Raw genomic sequence first — 21,620 nt, 5'->3', positions numbered from 1 at the left:
TTAATTTTAGCTTCTGTTGTATTTTGACCTTTATCACCACACAACTGAATATAACATGAACTTCCTCATTAAAAGAACTGATCAGAAGTTGAGAGTCATGTCTATCGTGGAAAGACAATACTTTATAATAGGCAAGGAAATCTCGAATTGCATTTAAATTGACTTCTGCATAATATCAAATTTAGTTTCACTTGGTTTGCAAGTTTGAATGCCTCACTATTATACTAATTTTCTCCCTGTATATTTATTGGCATATCTATACATGTTGGGGTTTCATTCACCATCTTGGAACCTGTAGGAATAGGAACAAATAATATATTCTCAACAAATTGATTACGAAATGGGCTATTTTGTTACCTTACAATTCAGTTGATTTTACTAGAGACTTATCAATCTGATTTCATTACTATGTCTGAGTATCATGATCTAACCAGAGGCACCTCAGCCTATTTTGCTGTATATGCTGTATAATGCAAGATTGCTGCTGGTAGAAAAAAACAAACATTTGCCTTCTCTTTTCTTCTTCCTTCTCCACTTACTTTATCCATATTATCTGTTTATTCATTTCTAATGATTTTAAAGCTTTGCATTTCATCGTGATATTATCTCTTCTCTTCCTATTTTTTTTTACAGTGCTGGCTGTGGAAGAACAGGAACAATATGCGTCATAGACTACGTCAGGAATGCTCTTCAATTAGAGGTATGTTTACGTCAAGAAAAGATGTTTAAAGGCAAAGTCCATCTAAAATATGAGGTTATTTGGAATAGATAAAGAGAAAATCATCCGAGCATAGTAACAAAAACACTTCAGAAACAGATGTGAATAAAAAAGCTATGGCATGTTGATGAAAGCTGTATAACACAAAAAATTGAATATGTATAAAGATGGGTAGCATATATCACCAGGACCTCTGAACACAAATGTCATTTTTTGAAATCCTCCAGTAATGGAAAGCACAATTTGACTCTTTAAATATGTGACACTCATTATGGGCATTCATTTATGATTTATTATGGATATTTTTATTATCAATTAACAAATAAATGTTACATCAGACTTAATTCATATTTTCCTGACTAATTCTGTTGTTTTCCTGTAAGAACAAACTTTATTAAAAGGTGGACCTTGTTTTAGAAACCTCTGACCTCAGTGCAAAAAGTAATTTTTGATTCCTGAAATGTTGAGCTATGCAGCTAAAACTTCTGTGAGTGATGCGACCTATCACGACTATTCTGGTCTTGATTGATGTATATGTTTGACTGTTGAGTCCCCTTTTAAACTAAACTATCACTATCTACTATAGAGAGCCTTCAACATCATAGCAAGTTATCTGAAAGTTGTTCATGTGCACATACTTTCTCTCTGTAGACATAAAAGGAGCAATGCTTACATAATGATGCATATGAGTGTTCGTCATGTCTCAAGATCAATTAGCCTCTTGCCATGGCCCTGGCGGCTGCTTCCCGAGTGAAGCGAGGGGATATAAATAGCAAAATGCTACAAGTAGTGGTACTACTACCACCAGTACTAGCCGTAACAGGCCCATGCACTGCCCTGAAACTTCCTGGGAGATCGGCCTGGTCCACAAGGGGAAGCACCAACTGAACAACTCGACTCCAGCATCCCCTCACCACGGAGATAATCGACGCAAAATGGAATCCCGGGGTGGAATCGCATGAAAGATTACACTTTTTTCATATCCTGTGGGTAGATTTTAAAAACACATCTCATCCTTTCAGTGCAGATTTAATTGCATCAACTTGCAAATCCTTAAATCGGTCAATATTCAGCATTTTAGAGACATATTCAATGCTCTTCGATATTTCGTCGTCACTCTTCGTCAATAAATCACGGGTGGCCATTCAAGATAAGCTCATGAATATTCAATATGACATCATAGCAGCCCGCGCTCTCATTGGATGATTTTCACCGACCAATGTTTGGTCGGAATATTGGTAAAAACAATAAAAAACAAAAGAAAGTCGATGAAATTTGGCTCAGATGTCAAGAGGCCCTGGCTCGCTGCACTTGCCAGGCCTAATCCGCTTCGCTTATTAGGATATCCCTCACTTCGCTCGGGAAGCAGCCGCCAGGGCCTCGATAAGAGGCTGAAGATCAATATGCTTGGACATGTATCTAGATTATGAAATGTGGTGTTGCTGGCTTTCTATAGTCGAGGTTTATATGATTTGACTGCATTCTTTAAGATGGGGCTGACTGCAGATGGTTTTCTGTATTCTAAAATGACTTATGCACAGTGCCTTGACTTTATATCACAAGATAGCAGTGGAAATCTTAAACTCTTCAACTGCTATCATATTCATACTGAAACCAGCATTTAATGCTGGTATTCACAAGGAAAAAAATTGATTCCAAAGTCCATATGTATAATGAGTCAATATCAACTCTCATGATCATCTGAGAATCACATTTCTGGTTTCGAGTTTTCAAATGTAATTGAAATATTAAAGACCTGGGGTCCTGGACCCATATTCATAAAACCTTATTATGTCTAGTAATCACATACTTGTGCACTTTGGCCTGTGTATTGTGGTAATAACCAGACTTATGAAGAGTGAGAAAGTTATTATTTTGTCCTATCCCAAGAAAGGACTTTCAATGATTTTGGTTCTATAACAACTCTTTAAGAATGCCTGAAAAGAATTTAGAAGTTTCAGTTCCAGTATTTTTTTCTTGATAATGAATTTGCCAGTGCTTTTAGTCAAGAAATTTTAAATTCATTTAAATTTGTTGTAAGCAAGACTTGCGAATATCTTTCCTAAAGTAGCATGATTAAATTCTGAAAACTCCCAGGATGGAAGTTAATAGTTTTGTTTATGTTCTTCTCTATACTTTAAAAGGAGAACTCTATCAAGAAATCAGGTTTGTTTTGATGAAAACAGAAACTTAAAAGAAATATGTCAGTAAAGGTTGGTGAATATCCTTTAAAAAATATAAATAGTTCAGATGTTTTCTTCAAATTTTAATTTTGTGATATTATGTCAGAGCAGCTCCACCATGCTACAGAATTCACTTTCTATAGTTCTTGATAACTGAAAATATTTCTCTCATAGAAATATTTGAAATAATGTGTTTAATGATATAATGGCCCAGCTTAAGTGCCATTTTCAATCTTCTGAGAAAATTGTATTTTATTGAATTCATATCAAGTTCAAGTTTATTTATTCAAAACCAAAAACATCACATCATAATCAAAATAGATATACATACAATGTACATGAGTACATAAACATACATCAATTAGATTATAGCATAGACGAATTGGTTTTAGGACCCCTTTAAAAGCAAAGCTTGTGAGTGGGGCCCTGGAATACTTATGATTATTAACATAGAACATAGGATATACTAATCTACAAGATACAAAATGAGAGAAAAAACATATAATGAGGTTAAGATGCTATCCATAGAATGGAAAACGACATCAAATGACATATGGGAGAGCTATTGGATTCTCCTCAAGCCTTCATTGACATTTTGTATATTTTGGGGCCTTTAAAAAAAGCCACCAACTTGACACCAGGGGCCCATAACACAAAGGTTAGCGATTGATCGTACGCTTGATTTTCACAATGGATTGTACATGTACATTGTAGTCAATGGAATCAATCATAGAAAAATTGTTCTACGATCATTGCTAAGTTTTGTGTTACGGGCCCCAGAATGTACTTCCTCTTTTGATCTATGTATGTAGTCATATTAATATGGTTCGTGTAATAGTTGTATCATAATGATTCATTAAAGAGTAGATTACTTGATTTAACTACAGGCATCGTTTCCATGTTTCTGGCATGTCTAACAACAGCTTGGTTTCTGAGAAACTTTAAGATTAAGAAAGGGTTTGACTTTAATTTCAGGCTTATTTTGTTTTGGTACGACTGGTTTATAACTATTGCACAGATTTTATCGTCAATTGCTATTTCCTACTTGAAAAATAATAGGATCATAAATGTTCCTGAGAATTGTTAATGAGAAGAATTAAGGTGATGCATCATCATGCTGCAACCTGAATGCATATTGATTGATTTCATTAACCCTATTTATTCAGTTTTATGTGAAATGAATATAGTGAATTTCATGTAGAGTTTAGTAGTAACATTTGCCTTGGTTTGGTTTTTCTTTTCATTAATGAAATCCAAGATTGGTTACTACTTCGTACAATGAATATAGGTTTTGACAGCAATGAATTGCATTTTTTCTTGTGACTGAGTATATTTTGTGGAAGTGTTTTTTTTTAATATGTTTTGTTGAAGTATTTTTTTAGTAAGTATTGACCATCACCCACTTCACTTGTGCCAATTAATTTAGTATGTGAATTTATATATTTCTGATTGTAGATATTGTGTTCTTAATAGTATTCTATGTCTTCCTTTATCGGTGATTCAGACTTCCTTTTTTTTTTGCAGAAAATAGACCAGAATTTCAGCCTTTATGACATCATTGTGGAGATGAGGAAACAAAGACATGCCATCGTCCAAACAAGGGTAATCTAACCTTAAAAGGCTGATCTCTCCCCAAACAACTAGTTGATTTGAACAAAAACAGAACTTGTCAGACAAACATAGCACTAAAAACTTTGCCAAAATGTGATGTAAAATAAAATTTTATTGAGTACTACGCACGTAGTGTTCAGTATGAAAATGGGGGAGCCTTTGTTCTTTGAATATAAAAATTTCAATAGTTATAGATGTTTGTAGATTTGGTGAGGATCTCCATCAAATCACAAGGATAAGTGAAAGAGATGAATTTACATCATGATGAATCTAACTAAGTTCTGCATTATTCGAGGAAAGTTGAAATGGTATGTGAATAATTGGTTCTCTAATTTCCATATTGTGCAAATAAGCAAAAATAGAAAAATGCCATAATTTTATTATATTACAACTGATTTCTAAGAAATTTCATGTGAGATTTCCCAGGAAAATAGTAGTGTTTTGAATGAGGTTTGTAGTCACTTTTATGAATAAACTGTGATTAATGCACCTTTTTTAGTACCAAAGTGTCAACCACTCTGTCAGAATTAACATGAATATGTGACGACACAATAAGAGTGAAACTGGCAAGCATGTATTATGAAATGCACAAATTAGGCAGAATAATGTGAAATTTGTCATGGGGCACTTCATGTAAGAGTCATTGTGATATTAACTTTTCATTTCTTTTCAAAATATTGACATGTGATTTTTGTGTAATCATTCATTGTAGAATCAATACGAGCTGGTGCACAGAGCAGTGGTTGACATGTTCCAGGCGCATCTTGGTATTAAACCGGATGATTTTGGTCACAACTATGAAAATGTTCAACTCAAGCATGAACGTTTTGACCATGCCGAACAGGTTAGTTAACCCGTTAGCTACTAGTGGTCATTGTACAACACCTATTGGATTTACAGCTTTATTAGTAAACTGGTTAATGTGAATTTTATCTATGAATTTATCCGGAATATTAATCATCGTATCTCATCATGAATAATAAACCAATTTCATGTCTGTTTGTAATGAACTTGTACAGTTGGTTTATTGTTATATTTCTTTAAAATACCAATGATCAATTAATCAATTAAATACATGTAGATGAAAACAAAATATAGCCATATATTGAATTCATAGAGATAATATTTTTTTTGGTGTACCTTGCCATTTGTACATGCAAGATTTTGATTTGAATCGCAATATGAAAAGCTTTGAACCCTATTAAAGTCCTAAATTCTAGAGCAGGGTATTAGTTGATATTTTTTTGCCAATCCCTTTGTTTCTTTATATCAATAAGAAGAAAATCAGGAAGCATCAGACACTAAAGACTTGTACTGTAGTAAGATAATTCACAGATTTTAAATCTTTCTTCTGTCTTGTTGCTCTAGCCAAGAATGCCACCCAGGGTACCCGGACAGACAGGAGGAGCAGAGAAGAGAGACTCAGCGAGCCATAATTACGTCAACATTAATGTCTCATCTACAGGGGGTAAAACCATTTATCTTTGATATCACCTAAGTAGAAAATGAGCATAGGAGGCAAATTCTATCAAATATCTAGGTCTGACCCTTATATTTGGGACCTTTCTGAAATGATTGTCCCTATCAGTTCATATGGAAATTCATAATGCTCTGAAATAGTCATGTTGTGAATTTTGCATAGTTCATTAATTGACTTTATGCTGCAGAAAATGGGGTTGGACATAACAGAGTTTATTATTTTATGGACTTACCCAGGAGATGATGATGTTAGTTTGAATATGTATAGATTATTATCTAAGGAATTTAAGTTTTGCAAATATGGGGCTATTGACAAACTGAGTGATCTGGAAGTGTTCAATGCCACAGCAAATTCCTGCTTCATCACTGGACAGGAATTGTTTAGTGTTCCAAGTGGGAGAATGGGAGATGTGATTATCATGGGAACTAAATCATTCATTCAATATTGCTTGACTGAAATTCAAACTCAGTAGTGAAATCATTACAAACCCATTGTAGGACTCCAACATCTAATTTTCACATACTCTCACAATTTTTCCAATTGTGTTGTATTATTGAGTTTTGTGATGTATGTTTCATGAAAATGTGGGAACGCAGAGTTGGTATGAAAATATTCACCAGAGGTCATTAAAACAAAGTTGAGTTCTGGTAAAGGGTGAAAATGTCAAGATGAGATGGTGATTCATCCTTTTTTGTAATCCTTCTTTCTACAGCAGTAGAGTCTCCAGAGATACCAATGCCCAGATTACCATCTGGACCAACCAAATCCTCTAAAGGCTCGGACAGCCCAGATGGTACCATCTATGCCAACTGTGATGTTCGTGCTGGATCAGGAGACTTGGGCAAGCAAACACAAGATGCTTCACAACCTAGTAGCAGCAAACAAACATCACAGCCAAAGTCTCGACCTAGTCCTGATGATCGCTACAAAAACAACTTCAAGGCAACACTCTCTGCCTTTAAGGACTTTGAGTTGGACGTTGGACCACCTCAAACGTCCCCACCATCACCGACTCCCCCATCATCACAAAGCAAACCCAAACCCACACAGGCAGTCAAGCTTGCTGCTCAGGGTAAACCACAGATAGCTGGGAAACCCAAGACCAAACCTAGCCCACCTGTCAAACCAAGCTCAGTGGATGTCAATACAAAGCCAGGGTCTGAGAAACTAGGGAATGGCGACTTTGTGAAAACAGTTGCCACCAGGCAAAATTCCAATCCCGTAGGAAAGCCAATACAGGTTAAGGATGCCTCTCATTTAGCAGTTAAGAGGGATGCACTTAAACTACCTATGAAGCCAGCAAGGCTTTTAGAAAAGAGTAAATCAGAAGGTGATGGAATGGGGTCGCCAGGGGTAAGACAAGGCCTGGGGAAGCCTTTCTTGAAAGGGGCTAAAGGAGATCGTCCAGCACAACCACCTCCTAAACCACCTACAGCAAGCTCCAAACCACCTTTACAAAGAGCAAATGGTGAAGATAAGCCGAGTGGGAAGGGTAGACATGATTATGAAGAAGTGCATATAAGTCCTCCAGCAGATAAGGTTAAGGAAACTACAGAGTTAACAAGCAGCAAGAACCTTAGGGGTTCGCCCACGCAGCAGATGGACTCTTTTGATGCAAAGGATAGTGGCATCGTAAGGAGAAAGACAGATTCATCTTCTAGAAAGTTGTCAAGTGGTTCAATTGGATCTGACAGCAGATCCTCTCGCAAGAACTCTGAGGAGTATGCTTATGTGCAGCAACCGACGAGCATAATTGATAAGCTCTTAAAGAGCGAAGAAGCAGCAGCAAGTCCAAAGCCAGCAGGGAGCATGTACGCAGAGGCATACTCAGAAGTACCCAACTCACCTGCCAAGCCTGGTCAGAGAATATCCTCTTCTTCCAGGGAGTATAGCTATGTGGATACCAGTAAGATCATACCTCCAGAGAAACCCAAACGTGGGGAGAGTGTGTCTGGTGGTAACGGAGATGGAGCCTATGACCTTGTAGGAATTCCTAGTAATGACAGTACCTTTGATTCCTTCATGGATTCAGACAGCTTGTACTCACCGACAGGTAAACAGGTTATTTATTATACAAATAATGCACGTAACCGCATGCATGCAGGGCCAAATAATGAAAGATGTGCGAGAAGAGCCAATGGATATACTGCACGAAGGTCCGCAGGACCGAGTGCGGTATATCCATTTGGCGAGTTGAGCACAGAGTTCATTATTTAGGTCCTCTATGCACAAGAATACGTGCATTGTTTGTTTTATACACCCCCCATGTTACTGAGTTGCCCCGAATGCTATATTTGATCTAAATTCTAGATAATTCCAGACGTCGCACTATCCTGCACTCTGATGTCGGAGTTCAGGATAGTACATTTGGTATGACATCAGAGTGCAGGATAGTGCATTTTGGATGCAATAGTGCAATTTGCTGAATATCATATGGTCCGATTTAGATGAATCAGATTACAGAATATTCTTGGGAGTTGTATAATGTGTAATAAGTTAATAACCCCCCCCCCCCCCCCCCCCCCCGATTTGTGCAGAAACTGATCTTGACGCATTGGCTCAGATTCCAATAAAGTGTTAATACTGCTGTTTGGAACATGAAGCCTGTGAAGATCAGGTGAAACCATGTCCGGTCTGACATCTTACCCTGATTTTAATTTGCTGAGAAGCACAGTTCCTATGGTAATTTTTTGATAAAATGGGACTTGTCACATAAAATGTCTGACAAGTCCTTTTATGAAACGCTCCCCAGAAGTCTTGTGACTTAAAAGAAAAGAAGCATTTATAACAAATATCTCGGTCACAATAGTTGATGAAGTCTTGACATAGTCCATAAATGACCAGGGTTGTGACTATTGAACATCACCAATTTGGATACTGGTAATGTCTGTTTCCTCTAGCTATGCAAATGTGCTAAATCCAGAGACTGTAATATTGTTTGTAGATGATACCTTGATGTAGAAAGATGATTTGCAAGTAAGTCCGGTTCGCCTGTTGTTTTATTGAAAAACGCACTAAACTGCAATTTACCCTAGGGTTATGAATACTTGTGAGCACAACTATATGAGTTCTGCAGCCTCTTTCCTATTTCATAAATTGTATTTGATCTTGTTTTTTCTATCTTAAATCAGGTGAAAGCTTAGATATGGATGATGACATTCCAGTGGTACCAGCTAGGACAGCACAGTCATATCAATTAGTAGATGGTGAGTGGAGGAGTAATAATCAGAATTACAGTTACCCATTCACTACAGAATCCTTGCAAGATTTTTGTAAAGGCTCCTCTCTGTAATTTTTTGCTGAAGCCAATCAGAAACAAGGTCACTCTCAAATTGCATCAGAAAAAGCTCCTTAATATTTCCAAGAAACAATTATCTCTAATAGATTAAATTTCACTAAAGTTCAATTATAGTGGCAAAATTTCCTGACCTGTAACAAAGAGATATTAAAATATGTACTTGTAAAGTATTACTGCCTCACTCGTAAAAGTTAGACTTGGGCCTGTACTACAAAGAGTTATTATTGATCTATTCCATCTTAACTATGGAACACCAGCATCCACCATCATCTAGAATGCTTATCTGTCCAATTGGATGCTTCTTCAGATGAAAAAAAAAGTGATTTCTAAGATGAGGAAGTTATGGTTTGCTGTAGGCCTTGTATATACAAAATCTGGGAATATTGCACATTAAACTAGAGTGTAATGATATTGTTTTGTTTTGTTTTGAAAAGCCCATGAAATTTGGCACACACGTTTGTAAAGTGATGAAGATGTGCAAGATATGATGACTTTTGTTGCTATGGCAACAGTGCATTAAATAGAATGCATGTAAGTCTGGAATATTGCTGATTGAACTACTCCCAATTTTTTTGTAGAAATGCTTTGAAATTATACTTACATTTACTATAATTTCGTGTTCCGATTTTGGTTTAATTTTCAGAGGAGGAAAAAGAAGAAAAGACCTCAGGTTCGGGGTGAGTGTTGTATTTATAAGGCCTACTTCTTGCTAAAGAATTTGTTGAAATGTTATTTTCAATAGATCTGCAAGTGCTATTCAAATACCCCTATTACATGCTTGTTAAGGTTCTGAAAAGTTGCAGAAAGAAAGTAAAGTTCATGATTTTTGTCTCACCTGCATAGCAGTGTGAGACTATAGGGGCCGCTTTTCCGACGGTGGCGGCGGCGTCAACACCAAATCGTAACCTGAGGTTAAGTTTTTTAAATGACAGCATAACTTAGAAAGTATATGGACCTAATTCATGAAACTTAATCAAAAGGTTAATCAAGTATTACTGAACATCCTGCCTGAGATTCATGTCACATGACCAAGGTCAAAGGTCATTTAGGGTCAATGAACTTAGACCATGTTGGGGGAATCAACATCAAAATCTTAACCTAATGTTAAGTTTTTGAAATGTCATCATAGCTTAGAAAATATATGGACCTAGTTCATGAAACTTGGACATAAGGTTAATCAAGTATCACTGAACATCCTGCATGAGTTTCACGTCACATGACCAAGGTCAAAGGTCATTTAGGATCAATGAACTTTGGCTGAATTGGGGGTATCTGTTGAATTACCATCATAACTTTGAAAGTTTATGGATCTGATTCATGAAACTTGGACATAATAGTAATCAAGTATCACTGAACATCCTGTGCAAGTTTCAGGTTACATGACTAAGGTCAAAGGTCATTTAGGGTCAATGAACTTTGGCCAAATTGGGGGTATTTGTTGAATTACCATCATAACTTTGAAAGTATATTGGTCTAGTTCATTAAACTTGGACATAAGAGTAATCAAGTATCACTGAACATCCTGTGCGCATTTCAGGTCACATGACCAAGGTCAAAGGTCAATGAATTTTGGCCGAATGGGGGTATCTGTTGAATTACCATCATAACTTTGAAAGTTTATGGATCTGATTCATGAAACTTGGACATAAGAGTACTCAAGTATCACTGCACATCCTGTGCGAGTTTCAGGTCACATGATCAAGGTCAAAGGTCATATAAGGTCAATGAACTTTGGCCAAATTGGGGGTATTTGTTGAATTACCAGCATATCTCTGTAAGTGTATTGGTCTAGTTCATAAAACGTGGACATAAGAGTAACCAAGTATCACTGAACATCTTGTGCGAGTTATAGTAGGTTTCAAAGTCAGCACTGCTGCTATATTGAATCGCGTGATGCAGGTGAGACCGCCAGAGGCATTCCACTTGTTTAAAGATGTCATTGCTTTTTGTCTCACCTGCATAGCAGAGTGAGACTATAGGCGCCGCTTTTCCGACGGCGGCGTCAACACCAAATCTTAACCGAAGGTTAAGTTTTTTAAATGACAGCATAACCTAGAAAGTATATGGACCTAGTTCATGAAACTTGGCCATAAGGTTAATCAAGTATTACTGAACATCCTGCCTGAGTTTCATGTCACATGACCAAGGTCAAAGGTCATTTAGGGTCAATGAACTTAGACCATGTTGGGGGAATCAACATCAAAATCTTAACCTAAGGTTAAGTTTTTGAAATGTCATCATAAATATATGGATCTGATTCATGAAACTTGGACATAATAGTAATCAAGTATCACTGAACATCCTGTGCAAGTTTCAGGTCACATGATTAAAGTCAAAGGTCATTTAGGGTCATTGAACTTTGGTTAAATTGGGGGTATTTGTTGAATTACCATCATAACTTTGAAAGTATATTGGTCTAGTTCATAAAACGTGGACATAAGAGTAATCAAGTATCAATGAACATCCTGTGCGAGTTTTAGGTCACATGGTCAAGGTCAAAGGTCATGTAAGGTCAATGAACTTTGGCCATGTTGGGGGTATTTGTTGAATTACCATCATATCTCTGTAAGTGTATTGGTCTAGTTCATAAAACATGGACATATGAGTAACCAAGTATCACTGAACATCTTGTGCGAGTGATAGTAGTTTTCAAAGTTAGCACTGCTGCTATATTGAATCGCGTGATGCAGGTGACATTCCCAAAGGCATTCCACTTTTTTTTTAAAGACCTTATTGGTTCTGTAGCACAGTGATGTCAGAGCAATCATGCAATTATGGACCTTTTGAAACTTGATACTGGATATAATGCTAACCATGTACAAAATACATATGCAGTGAATTCAAGAAACAAATATATAAACAAAAATGTAGGGATGATGGAGGAGGGAAATTTGTAGTTTATATGTAATTTTCAAATATAAATCAATACTATGTGGGTCATTTCCATCCCCGGTGAATGAATGGATGAAATAAAAATAACTTGACATCACCACTGTCTCGGGCAGGGTGCTTCAATCTCTGTGGGTCCCGTTACACAAAGGTTAACGATTAATCCAACGCTTGATTTTCATTATTGATTGTACATTGTAGTCTATGCATCCAGTCGTAAAAAATGTTCTACAATCATTGCTAACCTTTGTGTTTTACCATGTCATATGTGTAGCATAGGTCAACAAAACCTTCTCTCATTGCTTAATTTGATTTCAGTTCTGTGACTTTTCTTTGTTGTATCATTCTGTTTTCACTTATAGTAAAATGAACAAAATGAAAGCCAGATTTGCAAACTCAAGAGATATCATTGGGGAAAACAAAGGCAAGATAGTCAACAATACCAAAGGACTCTTCAAAAGAGTAAGTAAATTGTAATTATTTCAGATGTCATTCCTTATCATTTATTTGTTATTTCTTTAAATAAAAAATATGTTTCAGGAAAAAAATAGAGAATGAAATAGTTTCTGGAAAGGTTAATGATTTATGTTGGAATGATGGTGGTGGTGGTGATGATGATGATGGTGGTGGTGATATTTAATGGTGGTGGTGGTGGTGATGATGATGATGGTGGTGGTAATATTTAATGGTGGTGGTGGTGGTGATGATGATGATGGTGGTGGTGATATTTAATGGTGGTGGTGGTGGTGATGATGATGATGATGGTGGTAATATTTAATGGTGGTGGTGGTGGTGATGATGATGATGGTGGTGGTGATATTTAATGGTGGTGGTGGTGGTGATGATGATGATGGTGGTGGTAATATTTAATGGTGGTGGTGGTGGTGGTGATGATGATGACAATGATAGTGGTGGTATTGGTGATAATGCTGATGCTGTTGAATATGGTGTTGATAATGATAGTAATAATGACTGTGATCATGATCATGGTGATGGTGCTGATAGCAGTACTCTTGGTGATGATGTGAAAATTGCGGGGAAATTAGATGATGATTTTCATAATGGTAATGGAGATAATGACGGATAACCCAATTGTTTTTATTATGAAATGCTTTTCCTGTGCAGCCTGATCTAATTTTTGTTTGGTCTTTATTATTTTTGTTTAGCTTGGAGGTGCTTTGAAGCCAGAGTTGAGCCATACTGCTCCATCCTCTGAAACAGATACAGCAAAACCATCAAATATCAATGATTTATTAGGTAAGGACTCTCCCTCCTCAGATGAGTCTGAGCGTTTTTGTACGATACAAAGCTCATATCATATGATGTATGAATATGGGACTTCTTTGCATCTAAATGCTTGTAATATGTCATACTTCAAAGTATAGGATAATTGAACGAAACAACACTCATCTCATCCATTCAAAGTAAGTCCTATAAAGAGCATTTAGGAGCAATGAAGGTCGTATCCATATGTCGTGCAATAAATAGTTGTGTTACTAATACTCCCAGGTTCTGAATGTGAGGTGTTTCCTATTTTCGAATATATTTTCACCATTTTCATACCACTTCACACCATTTATTAAGAACACTTGAATACAAATGTTTCCACATATATTGTTTTTGTTCTTGTGTTGGCAGTAGCTTATTCCATATTTCTAACATTCATAATTTCACCAAATTCATGAAAAGATGTATATTTATTTTTTGTGTTTTGTTTTATGATTATTTATGCTTATTGCTATATTCAGTACACCAAGAATCTAATTAATGACATTTTACTTGATGTACATATTTTTACATGTGTTAATAATTCATCTGTACTGACTGCACAGAAACGTTATCACTAACAATGTGCTAACAGTGGCCCAGTTACAACCGGTAATGTGGCAGTGATGCCGAATCTTACAATACATTACTTACAAATTGAAATAAATGTCTTGACTTCAAAGATATGACTGGGCTTACTGTTAGCGCTCTGTTAGGCTAACAACGTTTCTGTGCGGCCGGCACTGATTGTTTTCATGCTTAACAAAACCTGTAAAGCGTTTTTTATGTGATAGTAGCTTTTTAGATCAATTCTGATTGTGAGAGTAAATTAAAGAAGAAATTGACACAACATGATGGGGAAAGATTGTTCACAATACACCTTTCAGTTGACAATTGCTGTAAACTAATGGAATCACTGAAATACTGGTAAATAGGCCCAATTCTACAGAGGATCACATGTACTGCGAACAGAATCTTAGGTATGGGGGCCACATACAAATGCCAGAGCCGTCTATTACAGCTGGATGGTTTATCAGTCATGTAAAGTCAGGGTGCTTAAAGGGTAACCATGTTCAGTTGCCTAGTTTTCAATGACATTCTTCCTATATATTTTCAAAAATATTATAGGATACAATTATTGCTCTTTATCTTTCCCCTTAACAGCTTACAACATTTGGAGTATGGAACAACTTATTTGTCTCTTTTTTGCTTTGTTAATATCATGATTGTGCAAACCTTTATCACTTTACTATCCAGATGCTATAATTGACTTGAATTTAATAAATCTGACCTGTCGTCTATACGTTATGGTGCTCTAAATTCAAGAGATTACGTAAAAAAAAATTAATTTCATCTGTTTGGTTGGAATGAAAGCAAAAAAGACAGACGTCCGTGGTTCTATCAGCGATCATCCAGTATTGGCCTTATCACACCATTTTGTGTGTGCGGGTATGCAACAAGTGTAGCAAAATAGACCCTGCCAAGGTTTTGACATTTGACCCGTCCAAGTTTGAGATAATGCTGTTGTGTAATGTATATATTGGTCAGATTTAGTTAATAGGTTAGGGCAATTTTTGACAATGCACTTCTCATGTTGAACCTTTTAACTCATTGCTTTCATTCACAATCATATTGACTGACTCTTGAAATGCAGTTTATCATTTTATTATTTTGCTCCAAATTTGCTTAATTGCAAAATTATTGTTTTTCTCTTGCTCTTTCACAAACAAATTGTTGTTTCACAGAGAAAACACTGTTAGATTACAAACCTGCATATAAAGAAGGCCCTGTAAGCTATAAAGACCAAGAAATTGGTAAGTATATTGCAACCAATGAAGGATGTGGGACCATTTCCCAAACAAATTTCATTGTGCTTCTACTAATCTGAGAAGGGCACCCTCACCCCCCCCCCCCCTTTCATGGTATCATAACCACTTTTTTGCTTTGCTTGAGAGAAAATGAGAGACATTTCTTATGCCTCATTTTTAATTAAATACTTGCTCCACCCCTGATTTTTTTTAAAGTCATTTTTATTTATATTGAGAATGCTGTTTAAAAAACATGGTTTTGGTTCCAAAACCATAACAAAAGTTTTGCAGGGTTAAAAAGTGCTGTCAGTTGTTTAGATGCTGCAATGTTCATTTAAGATCCCAGACTGTTTTGAAATCTGTTTCACTAAAAAAGGATGATTGGCAATACTTCTAAAAATCCTGCACAAATTTTGGTGACATAGATCGAGAATGCTGGATTTGGTAGCTCTGTGGGATGGTTTTTTTTTTTCACATTTTCATCTTTCACTAAACTGTTACTTATCCAAAGAAACCTTAATCTTGAGCTTTCTGTGTTCCAAAATCAAGTCAGTCCATTAGTAATCTTTTGTTAAGGCATTGATACTCATTACTCAGAGCCCTGGTGGTATTATAAAGCTTGTTGGTCCCCTATGTGTATTTGCATACTTTAAAGCATTCATACAAACTAGCCAACCAAAGGTCACAAAGTATGCTGTTTGTAATGTTAACCCTTTCCACGCGTACTTTGCACCAATGCACATTCGGTGCCGTGCGAACTTCGCATTTCACACTCAACAAACAATGCATTGTTTCCCTCCCTGAAAATAATTCAGTACAGATGGGTTCATGGTCCAGCGCACAAAGAGTTAATGTTCAGACCGTGAATTTCACTTTTTTTCAACTCTGAAAGTTTAGTTCTGGCAAGCATTATTTTTGACAAGTCATGTATAGAATAAACTGTTTTGAGTTATCCATTACCAGTCCATCTTACATTTTGCAGTAAACTCATTTTCACATCTGGCATGTTATGGGTTTAATAGATTCATGTTTAGAGAGGATTTTTATCATTTGTATCTAAAAAATCTTTGAACATTTAGGTAAGATGGAAAATTGTAGAGATATATATTTGGAGGAGCCAGCTTTTTTATGAGGGTTATTAAGCTAAATGAAAAACAACAAGTTTATCAAGATAGAGCTTGTAGCAGTTTCACTTTCAGTCATACCTTCATAATGAATTGATATTGAATTGTGGTCAACTAACTGAATGAATTGGAAAGAAAACAGAGTAAGTAATACTTTGTGAGAGCCAGGGGCAGATCCGGGATTTTCATAAAGGGGAGGGGGGAGCACATTTTTCTGAGGAAAATTTTGACAAGCAAAAAAAAAAAGAAAAAAAAAAGTTTATCTGCCAAAAATTCAGGATATTTCATCTCAGAAAAAAATTTGACAAGCAAAAAAATAGAAAAGATAGATAGATAAATGGTTTATTAATAAAAATCAAGACATCAACGCGGCTAAGACTGATTTGCGATGTATTACAAGGTAATAATGAAAAAAAAAATATTCAAACAGTAACATAGATAATAGATAAAGTATTGTATTGGTAAGTATTGTATTTCAAAAGGTGGGGCACACTTCTGTTTCAAGGGCATTTTTACATTACAACTTTCAATTTTGCTTCTCAAAGGGGGGGGGGCACGGGCCAGCTGTACCCCCCCCCCCCTTGATCCACCAGTGGTGAGAGCTGTGCTCAAGTACATGCATAGCATAGTTAATAAGTTTGTATGCAGTACTATGTGTATTCATGGGTTAATATCTTTGCATACCTATGTGGATCTGAAGATTACTTTTCTTTCCATGCTCCGATGTGCCATATGCTCTTGGATTTTTTGGTAAGCTAACTGAACTTGTGTTTTGATTAACATATGATCCCAACCTCTGGAATGCTAATTAATTGACTACTCAAATTATGTAGTTTTGATCCTAATCTATGTTATATCTACTCATTTTGAACCCCATCAGGTTTCCCCAAAAGAATAGGCAACCCAAAGCGCCCAAGATCGCCACCAAGCAGCTGGGGAATTACAAGTGCTCATCAGGTCCGTTTATGAGCTTCTTCATCCCATCGTTTGCTGTTTAAGCATGGACTATACTGGAACTTGGCACCCTCTGTACAAAGTCTATGGGAATCACTGAATACACTAGTTAATGAGTTAAATTAAAATGATGTAATAATGGTGAAATCTAGGAGAATGTTTCATGAAGGCTATCCTCGATGATTTTTACTGACGAATTTGATTTCAACCAATCAGATGCAAGGATGGGATGTCACTGGATATCATTGACATATTACTTCAAGATGCACTTCTCAGAGGTTTTTCTGTGATATTGTTTTTGAAAAGTCACCTTGGTCATTTAAGAACTAGTTTTAAAAATTTCAACAGCATACTTCATCTTACAAACTACAAGGCTATTGACAAATAAATACATAAATAAATGAATGAATAAAGAAATAAAAAAGTGAATTAGGAAATGAAAAATAAATGAAAGGAAAGTTAGATAAATGAATAGATTAGTATGAATAAATTGATAAATGAACAAATATATAAATAAATGAATGAATAAGTAGATAATGAATATATGAATAAGTTAATACATAAATAACTTAATAATTAATAAATTCTAAAGTAATGATTGTATCAAATATTACATAGATATTTTTTTCATAGTTTTTATCTGCATAGTATCTGCGTAGCAGTGCACATTTTATTATGAAATACAGTGGGTTTGGGGGAAAATATAGTTTTGGGATGACAAAATACAAGTTTAATTCCCAGAGGTTGGCCTGAAAATGATATTAAGAAAAACACAAAAACTAATGATAAGTAGGTACACAAAGAACAGGAGAGACTTAACTTTTGACTCATTAAATTACCAATTCAGATTATATGTAGTTATTTCATTTTTCAGTAATTCATGATTTTATTTATTCCTTGTCTGATTTTATTCTAATAGTTGCTTTCCTGATTTTCTTTTTTTTTTAATGTCACATTTTTTTTTTCCCATTAGCTAGGTTGGAATACCTGTTAAAAATGATAGAGAGTTTTTGAATATTTTGTGTTTTAGCAAGATCTAATTTCAATGACCAAAAGCCATTTCCTATTAATCAGGTAGACCAATGTTCATCTTTCGCTTTTGAATCTTAATTTTCACTATTAATTAAAACTTGAAAATGCTGTTTTATTATTTTCAGAAAAACACATACTTTGATTTAGGGTCCTATTAATATCTGTAATGTGTTGTCAGCTGAAGTGTTTTTATATTGTAACTCTATACAGGCTATGTAAACAAAAATCATACTTACTAGGGATATAATTTTCAATTTAATTTCTTCTTAACAAGTTATCTTCCAAGCTATGAAATCATGTAAAAACCTTGAATCATATTTTCTTCCTTTTTTTGTAGAAAATGTTGATATTCTTCTAGAATCATTTTTTTTTTGTTCTATATTTTTTTTGGGGGGTTCATTTTTATTAGAAATAATATTCCACTTTTCTCGAGACATTTTTGCATACTATATACTCTCTTCTTCTTTCGCATCAGGATCAGTTTTAAGGGTGGCAAAAGAACAATAGAAAATATACAAATGTTAAAAATATGGCAAAACTAAATATGTATACGTGTATATATCTCCATCTTGAATTCAAAGTACATGTACAAGACACCATGAACATTGTCTTTAGAACCACTATTCATGTTTGGTAAACTTTTGCCTCCACCTTTCTAACAACTGCATCATTACAAATCAAGTGTCAAAACCATTAATCTGAATGTAATGGGACCTTTATTAATCTCTTGAATATTTCTTCATATTACAAAAGACAGAACTAATAAAAGAAATGAATAATTGATTTTGTCAAATAACCCGGTTAGATTACAAGATATAGTTGTACATTTTGTTTCTGAGAAAAAGTAGATCTTAAAAATTGATGATCACGCTGTAAGTTCCAATATGAATTCCATGAAAATGACTTTGTGTATATGAACAAATTTCAGAGCCAAAGTTTTGATATTTGACAGATATGTATTATTTTGTGAAATTTCTTATGAACTAATCTGATATAGTAACCAAAAATGGGATCATTATCTGCTGTCTCCTTGGTTAGATCCGATTTGCAGTAGAGTAACTGTAACTTCAATAATGTCACAATTATCTTCATAAATTATTGATGAATGCCTTTATATTTTACTCTTTCAGTTATTCTCATATAAATATGCTTATGACTATGTTATTTATGGTGCTGAATCCAATAAAATATGTTAAAGACATTTTGATATAAGTGCTTTCAAATTTGTATATTAGAATTAGAGTAAATTTATTGTTATTTTCTGTGATTTGATGTTGGGTGAATTTACCCATATATCACTTCTGTGCTATCTTTCTTTCCCTGATTCTACTCCTATCATAATGATATGAGTATATATATGTATTAGTGACTTGTTTGTTATATTATTCTAAATATGTGGTGGCTGTGCCGCTCCAATGTTTTATATTTCACAATATATTTGAATAACATTGCTGGTCAAGTCATTTTTTCGTATGAAATTACTATTTGTATGTTTGTATTTAAGTACATGTATGTAAAGTTGTATGTTTTTTTATAGAATATTTGTAATGATATTTTTGTAGAGTTACTTACTAGTAATTCATATACTGATTCTACTATATTCCCTACTCTAAACCAGTGTTTTATATTTTGGGTAAGGAAAGTGATATGCATGGATTGCTAGTGTCTATGTCACTGGTTTTCCTGAAACTCTTCAGAAAAGAATTAGATGGACAGAAAATAATATTGACTTCCTGTTATGATTGTTATATCTGTCTCATGCTTCAGAAGAGAATACAAAAGGGCTCACAGCAATTTACCTTCAAGCTGTGTGAAAATAGCCCTTGTATGGTGTAAAAGATGCCCCCTGAATCACTCTCGATTCAAAATGCAAATGGGAAGAGATTAAAAAGGAAAAGAAAAAAAACATGTAACAGAAATGTCTTATTTATTCCTCTTGTCTGTATCTTCTTCATAGCTATTATTGTTGCAGTGACTCTTCACCCTCTACTTCACATGTGATGGTATGTTCAAAATCTTTCACATCAATAATTTATATTTTGCTTTAATTTGAAGTTTACATGTTTTTATCATTTCTTTTCACAGATATTCATGTTCTTAAATCAAAATTACAGTATATGCGATTTTTTTCCCCTGTGTTTGCTATGAAATAGCACAAACACTGCTTTTGTGTGTAGATCATACAATTTCCCTTAGACTTTGGGGTCATTTCAACTCAGTCACTTGGTAGGACTACATCTCAATAACATTTGCTTGATATTGAAAAGTAAAGGTGAGTGGGATATAATGTACCTTACAACTCATAATATAAATAGCAATTATTTATGTGTTCCTATTTAAACCTGTCTGAATTTTTCTTAAAAGGTAGATTGTCTTCTAGTAATACCCAAATCATGCTGCTCATTTTATACTTTACATTATACCATGGAGCTAGCTCCATGATTATACCTAGTTTTACTGTTTTCATCCTATAATGTAGCATTAATAGAAATGTTTGATTTTATATGTACTTAAAAGATGATAAGGAGTTTGTATACATAATGGGATATATTATGAATGGAAAAGTATACTATGTGATAAACACTTTATATCTTAGAGGGATAAAAAGAAAATGCCATATGATTTGTATATTCTTGTGAATGCGGAATTGAACATTGAGCAATGTATGTGAATGAACAAGATTTCTATTTGAAAATGTTCACTTCATTGTCTATAATGCAATATATCAAATAGAATTGGGGCAGATAATGATGTTGAGATATTCCTTAAAAGATATATCATGTACATGCTTTTGTGAATAAATAAAGGATATAAAAAAGGACACTCTTGTACTCCATTTGATTGTATTTTTATGTAATGCAGTCTGTATGCCCAATTTGGCTCCTGGTTATGTGTGATATTTTATGATAAATCTAATCCAATACTTACAAAGTGCTTTTATCCAATTGATTCTTTTCATAAGTTGTTCTGAAATCGTACGAAAATGATGTTACAGCCATTTTTGTCTCGCCTGAACAAAATTTGGAGGAGACCTAATGATCACTTTTTCTCTTAGTCTGTTGGTCTGTTAAAAAAATGTTAGTCTTTGTTCAACTTACTCTCATTTCTTTATTTCTGCATCAATTATGTTGACACTTGGTACATATGATCCTTGGGTAATACCACATGTCTGTCCTTGAGGGTGATTGGGTCTAAGGTTATCTAGGAGTCAAAAGTCAAGTTTTTGTTTAAATTGCTCTCATTTCTTTATTTCTCCA

The 21,620-nt window shown here is 34.8% G+C and overlaps 1 protein-coding gene across 1 annotated transcript; it reads left to right on the top strand.

Moving 5' to 3' along the window:
* The first annotated feature begins 625 nt into the window (after positions 1-625).
* On the top strand, positions 626-21,184 carry LOC129257714 (uncharacterized). The gene is made up of 11 exons (XM_064096523.1): positions 626-700; positions 4,426-4,503; positions 5,225-5,356; positions 5,881-5,980; positions 6,705-8,045; positions 9,124-9,198; positions 9,934-9,967; positions 12,542-12,641; positions 13,346-13,436; positions 15,191-15,259; positions 17,258-21,184. Exons 2-11 carry the CDS (start codon positions 4,468-4,470, stop codon positions 17,344-17,346), a joined length of 2,067 nt encoding a protein of 688 aa, XP_063952593.1. The 5' UTR covers positions 626-700; positions 4,426-4,467; the 3' UTR covers positions 17,347-21,184.
* The last annotated feature ends 436 nt before the right edge of the window (positions 21,185-21,620 follow it).

This window comes from Lytechinus pictus, chromosome 3 (genome assembly GCF_037042905.1).
Source record: "Lytechinus pictus isolate F3 Inbred chromosome 3, Lp3.0, whole genome shotgun sequence".
Taxonomy (NCBI): domain Eukaryota; kingdom Metazoa; phylum Echinodermata; class Echinoidea; order Temnopleuroida; family Toxopneustidae; genus Lytechinus; species Lytechinus pictus.
Note: the sequence above shows the minus strand (reverse complement) of the source record. Positions and strands in the feature narration are given on the sequence as shown.

Coding starts and splice junctions, on each gene's coding strand:
- LOC129257714 (XM_064096523.1), top strand. CDS start 4,468: ATGAGGAAACAAAGACATGCCATCGTCCAAACAAGG. Junction 9,199..9,933: donor GTCATATCAATTAGTAGATG/GTGAGTGGAGGA, acceptor TTTAATTTTCAG/AGGAGGAAAAAGAAGAAAAG. Junction 15,260..17,257: donor CTATAAAGACCAAGAAATTG/GTAAGTATATTG, acceptor GAACCCCATCAG/GTTTCCCCAAAAGAATAGGC.